We start from the raw sequence: 12,673 nt of genomic DNA on the forward strand, positions 1-12,673 counted from the left end.
CCTAGTGCTCAGGACCTTTAATTTATATTAGCCCTCAGGAGCAAGGCTAACTGCTCTGCTCAACTGGGTTTGTGCGCTGCAGGAAACGGGGAAAATCAACTTCTAGCTGTTCTCTGCTTCCACCCAACTACTAAGCAGATTAATACTACTTAGGCTGCAACTTTTCATGAAAATGCAGCAGAAGGCAACAGGAATGAAAACTGCACAGAATCAGAGTTGTTCTTAATTGATCTTTTTAAAGCCACAGAGCAAAAAAAAAGATGTTTCCTACTCCAAAATGTCCCAACTCCTCACACACAAAGCACTCGAGATCCTCTACGACAGTATAACAACAAATAAACATTATAAAGATATACAGGTTAGGAACACAACATCACAAACACCTATTCCCTCTCCAACATCAGCCTCTGAGAAAGAGCATGAAACTAAAGCACATGTACAGATTGGTTAGTTTCTTAAATGAAACTAACAGTTATCATCGATTATTCTAATATATCTGATGCATGTACATTTTCATTTTTAAGAGAAAGAAAAGTAAAGCCAACAATGAAAATAAGAAAGATGAGTAGGTAAAAGAAATATAAACATGCAATTCATCTTACTTTTTTGCCACTGTCACCTTAAAGCAATTAAAAAAAAAAAAAAGTAGACTTGTTTCCAAGCTTCTTTCCTCTAAAATAAAATATCAAGTGAGGCTGTAATGGAGCATGGCTTTTCACTATCATTGAACCAAAAGCATTTGGAGCAAATTCTAAGAGACTGCCAAATACTCTTTGAAATAGTTTACATTATGCATCCATACCCCACAGAAGTGTCTTATTTTTCAACTACGTTACACACAATTCAGAGTAATTTTTTTATTGTAGTCTAATGTAATGTAGTGCAGATTTTTTTTACTTCATTGTTTTTAAACTTGTGAATGTCCCCAGGGTTGTATTTCCTTTGCCTTTGGCTGATTTATTTTGTTCACTTCAGACATGGCTAATAATAAAAGTAGCATGGTATTCTACATTATTTTCTCTTAAAGCCCTTTATTTGTTTTATCTTATAATGAGAAACTGAAAGAAGAAACAAGAGTCTTCTCCAAATCAAGCAAAGCAGAGCCCTTTGGCTTGTAAATACTCCTTGGGCACAGGAGAGATGCTGTATATCACATGGACAACACTGTTGCTGCAGGAGCTTTGTGATTTATGCTAATTAGCAAAGCCACCTTGACGAACAGAAAACAAAGGGCAGAACAGTTCAGTGCTGATGCAGATTTCCAACATTAGGTTTAAGTTTCACAGGAAATACCCAAGACCAGTGGTTACAGGAATCTCACAGTGCTCGTACATATCTGGGAGTCCTTGCTGGAGGAACGTCAGTCAGAGGCACAAATCATGAGTGATTTGTATCATGCAGTCTTATCATCAGCTCTGTGTGCTCTGGGAAGCCCTGCACTCTGGGAAGCCCAGGACAGCCCCTGCTTTTTAAAGAGGATTCACAGACCAGGACTTTTAACTACAGAAAAATCTTGGGAAAAGCACATCCTCCAGTCTTTCATGTAAGCCCATCATGCAAGGCTGCTCCATACCCCTGCAGCTATTAGCAAGAACTTGTCATTGCTCCTCTTCTTCTCCCCAAACAGCTCTGGTGTATTTCTTAAGGGTTCTTCAGGAGCCTAATATTTTTCATTGAGTCTCAAGACTGCATGATCTTTTTTGAGTCCCTAAGAACCTAAGATTTTGAAAAGCATTTAGGCACATGAAACTTGTCACATGTGCTCATCCTTGACTTCTGAGCATTTAGAAAAATTCCAGTGCTGATTTAGAATCTGTGTCCCCTTCTTATGTCCAAAGATGACCAAACCCAAAAGTGCAAGCTTTGAGAGTCCATAAAAGGCAGAAATTTCTAACTCAAGAACTCAGAATGCATCACAGAGTACAGATCTGCTCTGAGGTCTGAGTTCATTCCATGGATATCGAAACTGATATGAATAGGTAGGTTACTTTTACAGCTGATATGTGTAACTTTGACCAATTCTTTACATGGTCAAAGTTAAAAACTAATTCCTTTTCCATATCTACAATGGAGAGATCATGTCAGCTTGTTGGCAAATAAGAGCAAAAAGCAGTGACTTGAGATGTGGATTTATCCCTTTATAATGATCACACCCTCAAATTATCATGTACATAAATTAATCTCATGTTTTCATTTTTTACTTAACTAAAGCATCCCAGGCCATGGGGCAATTTTTGTCCTCATGATTACTAGAAATGCTGTCCCTCCCAGCACCTCTAAGGAGGAGACCTGTGAGCATACACATTGCTTTTAAGCTATTCGTGCCTCACCTTGAACGTACTAAATGCAACACAAGCAATGAAAGTGCTACACAGGTAATGACAAAATGCAGAACACTCTATGCAGACAACTCCAGGTTGGATTTAGGAGGAGTTTAATTAGGTTTCTGTGCAGCAAACAGCTAGTAAGTGTTCCTCTGAACATGAAATAGATCATTAAAATAAGACCAATTGAAAACCAATTTAAAAATGCATCAAAACTCAGTCTGGCTCAAGAGGCTTAAACTGCAGAAATATCTATGCCATCAAAACATAAGTAAAATCTTTTCCAAGCAACAACAATAAAAAAGGAGCACTTATGTGATTTGCAGGGTCAGCACTGGTAATTTATAGCAAGGCCGTGGTGAACTGAGTGCCCTTTTTGTATTTCTCAAAATACATGCTATCCTACAGATGCAGCACACTGTGTCACAGATGCCCAATAATTAAACAACACGGACAACTTCATGGAGTTGTTTGCTATGACCTAGTGAAAAACTAACAAACCCCAGCAGTTCTTAGGCTTAATACAAGGTGCAGAAAAACAAGGACTGTATTTTGCCCCATTGGTTAAGGGGAACAAAAGTGGCCATGTATCTTAACACCTGGGAAAAGTCAGGGCATGCACAGCTGGCCGCGAGCTGGTCACACATTCCTGAGGTTACAATTACAGCTAGTGTTCTCAAACCAGCCTCACTGACAAGCAGTTGCAGATGGCCAAAACGCTTATGTATGGAAAGAGCTTTACTCAGCAAAATCTTAGAAAAATAATGTATCAATAGGAGCACTTGTATCTGTATATGGAGCACTTTCCCAGTGATGTTTTCTTGAGTTAGCCCACAGGTCATGTCATAGAAACCCCCACAAAACAGGAAAACTTTTGTGTTGCACATCATATTGCTCATTTGGTACCAGCATATAATTTCCCCCTAAAGTAGAGTCCCCGTGTAGTTAAAATGGGCAAACTCTACCAGTGTGTTCAGCTACCAGACTTGCCAAGAGCCAGCCACACTGCCAGTCCTCTTCCCAATCCTCCAGTTTGGTGAGGGGACAAAGGGGCATCATAAGGATCATTTGTGTACACAACTTCACGCTTCTGACACCTGGGTGAACAGCGAGCAACATTGTAAAGAATGAAAACGTGAGGAAAAAAAAAAGTACTGTTTTCTCTCTCTTCAGCACTGACATTTAAAAAAATACACCTACATGAAGGCTTCTCTGAGGCTTACTGAAACAATCAGAATCCAAACACGATAAAAACTGAAAAATAACCTATTTAGATATGAGAAGAGAAAATGAAGGTTTTTGTTGTTTGCAAAACCATCCTTACAAGACACTTCTTCAAGGATGGGGTGATCATATGATTGGGTGCAATTTTTTGTGATGCTGAAAGCATGGATACCCAATATAAAATAAACTACAGCAGTTATTACTGTGTTAAAATACAGGAGGAAAAATATATTTAACTTAAATATCTAAGATGCTTTTAATTAGTAGTTTTCAAGCTCCTGGAGTGCCTAGCAAAATTTACACAAGAATTGGTATAATAAAAATCATTAGACTTTGCACCAAACATGGCCAGAACCAGCAATCAGGACAGCAATAACAACTGAAATTCAAACTAGGGCATTGATGATAATTTGCACCACTGTGTAAAAACCTCTTTCATAAGAAAAGAAATGCTATCTTTTTCAGAACAGAATATGCAAAAATTGCATCAAGGTATAACATTTTAACTGCAAATTTTTTTCAATTAAAAATGCAGTAGAGGAGTAGAGTACTGCTTGTGCCTGCTGTTCCCTGAGCAAGAGCCCTGTTACTGTGATTAGTACAGGGCACCACATGAACATCCTTCTGCACATGATCAGCAAGACTAAAAGGTCACTATGGTTTTAATTTACTATTTGCTATAAAACTCATCTCTTAAACTGACTTTGCATATGTTTCTCAGTTATCACGCATACCTTGAAGTCAACAAATCAGAGGTTAGATTACAAATCACTCAGAGTAAACTTGTATTAATATTCTGTCCCAAACCAGCTGAGAGTAGAGGAGACCTCTCCAAAGCTTCTGGCTGTCCATTTTACTGGGCCTTACTCTGTACTCTGTGAGACAGGGCTATGTCCCTCTCTGAAGGTTAGGGAATTTTGCCAGAGTAAAGAGTACAGGACTTGACCTCTTGAACAGCAGTAGCCACACAGTTCTCTTAAAACTATGAACATTTGCACACAACAAAACCTCATTATTAAAAAGATTTAAAATAAAGTAATAAGCATGATAGTCAGTTTTGTAGGTTCCTATTTATGAAAATCCCTAGGTCTCCTAAAAGAGAATGTGTTGTGAGATAAATTTGAATCTGAATATTCCCTTCTGCATATTGAGCTTTTCAAAGATTATTTTATTCAGCTTGTAACTACCAGCACAAATGCTGATTCTAAATATATCTGCTGAACTCTAAATGACTTCTGTTTATAGAAATAGGACATAACAAGCTATTAAATCTTCCTTACAACAAACTGCTATCTGCTATGCCAAAATACTTGCTCCAGATTTCTTAGCTAGAATTAAAAGACTGAGACCAGTAACCAGAAGAAAACTGGCAAGAGAGCTCTTGTACTGTATTTTGTCATTCAAACCTTTCTTTAAGTGGACTTGATTTTTATTAGTTCTGCATCCCCACAGGCTTAAAAAAAAAGAAAAAAAAAATCTCATGGTGCTTTACACCTTCATTACCTGATATGATTAAGGAATTTAACACAACACTTTGTTGCTATAGAGCACCTAAATAAACTCAGAAGCAGCAGGATACAATAATAACGAAAAGATGCATAACTTCTGATGACTTGGATTCATATAGAGTAAGAAATTATATTGAGAACTCCACAAGTTTGCAATCAGGCAAGAATGAGCTGCACACACCCATTAAACATTAGGTTCATGCTCATCCTAGTAAAAATATAAGCGTAAATCTGAATTGCAGCATTTGGAGTTTTCACCCTTGTAAGCTCTGCATCCCTCTCATGGCTGACTGAGCTGTTTCTTCAGTTTCCATAACCTGCAAGTGGCTGGTGCACTATTAAACATTTTCAGATTCTACAGTGAAGCTCACTAAGAGTATAAAACACTATAATTGTTAAAGGTCAGTATCTATTTTATTGCTGTTATAGCTGATGCATAATCACAGTTGCTCATTTGCAAACATAAATCAAAATTGAAATTTCAAAGCCATAGTTTCTAAAGGAGCTGGCAGCATTTTCAGTTGCTCAAAGGTCATTGTAAATAAAGCATAGAAGATATGGCTCTCCTAAATGGCAATGGGATCTGGGACAACCACTTTTGGAAAAGGGCATTTTGAAGCTCAGTGTGGAGCTTTAGGGAAAGGTTCTGTAACTCGCTTGAGGGAAGAGTAACTGAGCGAATTCCTCTGATGAGGGAACAGTTTCCTATCGTTCCACTTGTCTTAGTAACTATTAAATGGTTCTTGTTCTAAATTAAACACACCTAAGGTATCAAGGAGCATCAGGAATGTTAACTGATTAAACAATATTTCTACTCTGTCTGCTTTAGGGAAGAATAGACCTCTAATGAAACATTCCTTTGAAATAATTTATTTACTACTAGTCTGTTTTGGCAAAGTCTAACAAGAATCATACCTAGATTTGCTCCTCACAAGCTGAAATTATTAGCCCTTCAAAAACTAACTTATATGGAAAACTCAAGTTATTTCACAAAGATTTTTCCTTTCCATTCTATAGAAGTGAGATGACAGGAGTCTTAAATTTACTTAATGGACATGAGAGGCTTTCTCCCTACTCTCCCCCTTTGTTTTTTTAATTGAGAAAATAAACTCTCTTACCTTTCATCAGGAACATCTCTAATTTATCTAATATAAGCAGTACCAAGCTAATAAGAACTAAGGAAGACATTCCCTTTTAATTATTTTGTATAATTTTAGATATTTTTACCTAAGCATCTTGAAATCCTCCAAAAATAGACTGCCTGACATTAGAATTAACCCAGAATCTTAGTTCTACCAATGCATTTTCATTACTGCAACGACCTGATGAGCAAACACACATAAATGCTTTATAAAGTATTCCCCTGTCAAAATGCTTGCCCCTTGGGAATATAGTAATTTATCAGGCATTTCAAGTGCTGAAGCAAAAAATATCAGTGATCTAAAATATGTAAAAAATGCAATGATTCGATTAATGCTGAGTTACTCCACGCATGAATGAACAATTTGACCTGGGCTCGAATACAGTGTTTTTAATAATGCAGCTGCCATATTCGTTGGTCTGTGCATTTCCTGAAAACTAATCTGCCAAACAAGTCATAGAGCATGAATCTGCTGCGCTTCCGTCCTTCGAGGGTCACTCAGTAACGCTCCTCCACGCACGCTGGGCCACCGCAATGCTGCACGCTTCAGAACCCTTACACGCCCTGCAATTCCCAGACTGAGACATGCATTTCCAGTTGAAGAACTCCTACTGGCACCTCTGAGCAGGTACTGGCCACTTCAGGTTTTTAGGAAACTTCAGGTCAGTTTAGGCATCAGTTTGTAATTATTTTGGAATACTTGCTTTGGTTTTGTCTTCTAAATACACGATATTGTGTCTGCAGTTTTTAGATCTTTCTTTCCAAGACACTGTCAGATTCATAGTTTCCCTTTAAAACTGAGGCAGCACAACACATTTGAAAATAAATGAACTAAAGCTATTTTCCCACAACCCCCAAAAAAACCCCACCCTCTCCTGGACCATCTAACTGGTACTATTCCAGCTGCAGTGCTTAACCTGAGGATACTCTGGAAAAGTTTCACCTATAATCAACTTCACAGGGAGTTCATATAAAATGTGTGCTAGACTGGGCCCTGAAGAGCAATTCCCCCACCCCACCCCTTACAATTATAGCTTGTTTCATTTCAGGTGAAATTTCAAATACAGAAATAATCTTTGAGCTAAACCAAAATCAGGGTTACTTTGAGTAGCTCAGTCCAATGAAATCATCAATAAAATCACTGATGTGAAAAAAACATTTAGGCTGGGTTGATGAAAGACTACAATAACTTTGGATAAACATTTACAACTTCAGATAAAAAGTGATTAAAAATAAGTAAATATTCTTTAACTGCAGATGACAGCAGTATTACAGTTAATATTCAATCATGACATTATGAGAATATTCAGTAGTGGAAGACAGGATTAACATATTGCTTTAAAACATTCCATTACTTTCTGCATCTGTTTACTGATAATAAAAGAAACAGCTGTTCTAAATGTAACATTAACAGGTGTAAACCATTCATTTGAGATTTTAAAACAATAATTCTCCTCTGTTTCCTCCTTAGCTATTCTGAAATGACATTACAAACACCCCTCCTATTAGCTTACACAATTAACTCATAATTGTTTAATGTCTCTGCATGTCCCCAAAACGTATACATGTGGAGTTAGCTTCCTTCTCCTTTTGGGCAAAAGGCTCTGTTCTCCTGCACTGCACATCCTGAACTAATGCACCAGATGTGTCCCATAAAATGGTTGGTCACACTGTTCAGCAGCTTTCCTTTAGCAACTGTTCTATATCAAATTTACTGTAAAAAAGCATCGTAATTATGAAGTAACACTGTATCAAATTCACAGACTGAATATCTCACTATGCTCGGTTAAGCTATGAATGATAATTGAGCTTGAAATTGTATATTTACTTTAAATAAGTCCTCCAAATCATCTGCAACAATGTGTGCTTAATTCGAAGCCATTAACAAAAGATTTAACATTTCCACATTTATACTCTCCATAATTTCAGATATGATACTCCATACTTACAGAGAGAAGGAGAGTGGGGGAAAAAAATAAAAGCAACTTCTAGTAGCCTTCCATTTGCAAAATTGAATGGATGTACCTGAGATTTCTTATAATTGCTAACCCATCCTGTAATGCTGTACATTAAATGTACAAATGAAACAAAATTCTCAAGAACCCTCCAATATTCTATTGCAGCCAAAAAATAAATTCAGAATTCTAAGTTTATTTAGCAAAAGAAACCAAACCTCAATACAAAACCAAAACCTGACCTGCTTTATAGAAGATAAAACAAACTCTGAAGATCAAATATTACAACCCTTTCAAAAACCCAAGAAGTTGTTTGCTGAAGTTAACTTTCATTAAAATAATACCAGTAAGTTTGCAGGAGAAAAAAAAAGTAATTAAATACTTGAGACTAGGGAATGTTTGCTTGTATAACTAAATGAAGTGCTTGGGAATATTGTTCCTATTGATAGGTATTTCAACTATTCCATATCAGAATATGGAAAGAAAGCAGAATCATTCTAACAAATCCCAAACTCCATAATCTAGATTTTACTGTTGCCAATGACTGCTAGGTGCTCCTGAAATAACTCCAAATGTTCCTCTGGTTTTGTTATAGTTCTCTGTACTATACTATTCATGATAAAGGGAAAAAATCAAACAAGAAATAGTCCAAATTCCTTCACACACACTGGTTAACTGACACAGAAACTTCCTTAATAAGATTCCTACTACACCCAGAAAAGACATATGTAAAAGGTACTACCTCAATTTCATGTTTATACCCATATTTACATGCAAGGAAAAATAACTGCTTTTCAATGAGATTTTCCTCTATTTATAAAGCCAAATTTACATTCAGCTGTTTCCCATTAAAGGAATGTGCAACTTCTCAGAATTTGGGTGAAGGGGACACCTGAGCTGCAAACACACTACCAGAACCAAACCTGCCTCAACCAATGATACAAACGATCCTCTGAAAAATACAAAGCTACGTACAACCAAAAGGCTTTGGAAGTTTTCCTACGAGTCTGGAAAGCTCCTGACCCTCCCCTAGGGAACACTGCTATCTGTCCTTTGGCGTATTTTAGGAAAGCAAGCATGCACACCACGAGGAGCGAGGTAAACCATAACGCTTTCACCTGCTGGGGATGCGAAGGAAGGAATGATGCTCATCCATGGTCAGCCCCCGACCTCAATTTAAGCCCAAATTGTACAAAACCGAAATGCCAGCAGAGGGCAGCGCAAATACGAGAAGTCCCTGGAATGCCCCAGCCCGGCCACTCGTGGGGAAGCAGCTGCGTGGGGGACAAGGAGGTGGCTGCCACTCGGTGGCCGCTGGGACACGCACTCACCACGGCCCGCTCCGCAGCTCTTCCTCCCTGGAAGAGGTCAAGTACGGCAATGTGCAACTCCACCCAACGTTGCACATTTCAGGTTTTCTTCTTCCTTTTAAAGAAAGTGCCCGCGGAGCTGGAAAGGACTGGCTGCAGGCAAAGCAGCCTTTGTGTGCTTTCCCGAGAGCCTCGTGGGGTTCACCGAGCAACACCACCCCGTGCTGATGCAATGGCAGAAGCCCTTCTCCAGAACTCCTACCTCAGGCACACCATTTAACTTCTTCCAACTTGGAAACCTAGAACTGGGGTATTTCTATTGTTTAAACAAAGAATACAAAATGGATGCATCACTAGACGCATCAGTGAGAACACCTCTAGGAACAGAAAGTAGCATTTCTTTTTGTTCACGCTGGATAAAGCAAGGAGAGACCTCCACCCTATCCTATCTAAAGCCATCTCCCACCAGCAGAACAGCTCCCAGTTCCAGCTTACAGTTCCAACCACGAGTACTGTGGTGGGGGAACACCCAGACTTCCAGCTCCAAAGCTGTGCTCCAGCAGTCACTGCTGGCACCCAGCCACACAACATCCCCCAGAGACAGAAAACAAACTGTATGTACACATACCTAAGGAAGAACTCCAGAGCAGCTCTCGGAGGTGTAAGTCCAGCAAACACAACAAGGAAAGGAGGGAAGCCCCAGCTCACAATTGCCTAACCTGGTGGACCTGCACTTGAAATCCTGATGCTAATTTGCTTCCATAGCAACTAAACCCACCCTGGCACCTGTGAATACCATTTGCCAATCATGTTTTGTCCTCAGCCTAGGGCCTGAATACCAATTAACACTTGTCCTCTTGACATAGACTCAAGTGTTACAGAAGGTACTAGCACTGGCTTCAGTGTAATTAGGATATAGCTATCTTACCTTTCGGAAAAGAAGCAGCAATTATTAATCTCATTAAATACTGTATAATATACTCCAAACTGACTAAAAGTGGTGCACATATTAATTTAATTTCCAATAACCTTAGTTAGGAGATAAACTTCCATTCTGCAGCTTGCTTCTGGCTTTTCTCACTGTAATGGCACCTCTCTAAACTCTCAGAATTTGTATTCCAACAAGAATATAAATAAACAAACTATAACCTTCTATATCCCATGCAAGGCTGGGATCTTGTTTCCCCATCAGAGCCAAGGGTCATGTCTCCTTTCTCTATCTCCATCCACCTTCTCACTTCGATTCTAAAAATTCACATCTTCTGCACTGAGTGACATTTAGAGCCAAGTGTCCAGTTTGCAAGTGACATTCTCATTTTGTACCTTGCTACCATTAAGCTTGGAAAGATATCCTGCTTATGCCCTTTGATCATCCTTGCTCTTTATGAAAAGGACAAACTTAATTTAATGGCATAAAGAAATAATCATAAAGGTCACCTAGTGCAACTCCCCTACAGTGGGCAGGGACATCTTCACTAGATCCACTTGCCTAGAGCCCTATCCAACCAGACCTTGAGTATTTCCACAGATGGAGTGTCTACTGTGTGTCTGGGTAACCTGTTCTAGTGCCTTACCACCCTCATTGTAAAAAACTTCTTTCTTATACCAAATCTAGATCGATCCTCCTTTGGTTTAAAACAATGACCTCTTGCTCTGTTGCAAGAGGCTCCGTGAAAAAGATAATCACTGCCTTTCAGGTTAGAATTGATAATCATTGCCTTTTAGGTTAGAATTTACATGTTGTGATGTATGGCTGTGATGTGATTTCTTAAATTAGTTCACCAGTTCAGCATCAGTGATTTACACATTCAAACACTACATTTGTTTGTCTGGTCCAACACTCCTGTCCACAAACTAACTTGCACTTGGGCCTTTCAGCAACCTTGAACCATTTACCCAGCAGCCACAGAAACACTGCAAAGCTAGATCCTACCACGTTTTCATAGTGCCATGGTTTGCAAACAACAGCAGGGGATAAGCAGGAATTTTCAGGTGAGCTTGAAACTTTTAAAACATACTCTTCCAGAGACAAGGCATCTGCTGTGCACAGAAGGCCTATGGGGTAGGTTTACAGAAGTAGGCCACTACTTGAAATAGAGGAGTAAACATTGTGTTCTGGTAGAAAGAGAATGAACCAGTTTACCAAAATCAGTAGCTCTCTATATAGCAGACTATGCCCTAGTTATGCCACATTCTCCCTGAGGGAGGACAGTTTATGTTTCCCACCCCCAAACAGTTTGTGTATAGCACTGCACCAATAAACATCCATGGGCACCTGATTTCAGTGCTAACCTGTGCTCCTGTGACTCACATCCATTCTGCTTTCATGGAACTGGCCAGGTTTTTTTTTGATCTGAAGGTTTTAAACTTTTGTACTGTACTTTTGAGAACCATACTTCTGTAAGTGTAGAAGTTTTGGAGACTGAACACTAAGACTGTCAATACTCAATTACATAGCTGAGAATTTCCAAATAGAAATACAACACCATAATAACTGCATATGGCATAACTAACTATAATAACTGCATATGGCAATGCCATATTCAAATACTCACAGCTATCTGGCATTCCTTTGAATATTAACAGCTGATGTCCTTAGTATAATAAACTTTGCCATGCTCTGTTGAAAGCAACTTCTAACCACTTCACATCTAAAAAATTCTGACATACTGGTATTTCTTAAACCTGCAGCAATAAGAGAAGGAGGAAACCAGTTGAGAACATTTCTTTAATAAATTCTTTAAAAAAATAGTGATGAGTTGTTTTCTACAGTATTTTTTTCTGTTTTCAAGTAGCATTTTTATTTAAATAAAGTCTTTAGGAAGTGAACATGTAACAATGAAAAGTCATTAAACAAAAGCTTTGCACAAAACATACTGAAGTTACAGAGTAGTGATTAAAATTAAGCAAGAGAAGTATGACCCCAAACAAAATGTTCCATTTACTGAATAATTTCCATGGAGTTGTGCTTGTCAGCTTCTGGAGTATCTGTTAAGTGATGAAAAAAAGGACGACCATGAACACAGCCTTTATTTTCCTTTCCAAGCTGTTGCTTCATCCTGTAAATTGTGTTTTGCACATCTTCTTTTGATAAATGTAAGGGCAGCTGCCGAGCTAAACGTACTGCTTCTCCCTGTGGAAAGGAAAAACAAAACCAAAACCCCAATAGTTTTAAAGTAGCACTTTTTAGCACATCAGCCTGAGGCTACCA

General features: G+C 38.5%; 1 protein-coding gene across 5 annotated transcripts in view; it reads right to left on the minus strand.

Annotated features, from left to right (window-relative positions):
• Window positions 1-12,176: 12,176 nt before the first annotated feature.
• Window positions 12,177-12,673, minus strand: part of PMS1 (PMS1 homolog 1, mismatch repair system component) — a 44,284-nt gene continuing 43,787 nt past the window's right edge. For all 5 annotated transcript variants that reach the window (XM_038142306.1, XM_038142309.1, XM_038142307.1 and 2 more), the window contains one exon: window positions 12,177-12,595. In XM_038142306.1, coding sequence (XP_037998234.1) covers window positions 12,404-12,595 — 192 coding nt within the window. In that variant the 3' untranslated portion in view covers window positions 12,177-12,403. The remainder of the gene's footprint in view (window positions 12,596-12,673) is intronic.

The sequence above is a fragment of the Motacilla alba genome, chromosome 7, assembly GCF_015832195.1.
Source record: "Motacilla alba alba isolate MOTALB_02 chromosome 7, Motacilla_alba_V1.0_pri, whole genome shotgun sequence".
NCBI classification, from domain to species: domain Eukaryota; kingdom Metazoa; phylum Chordata; class Aves; order Passeriformes; family Motacillidae; genus Motacilla; species Motacilla alba.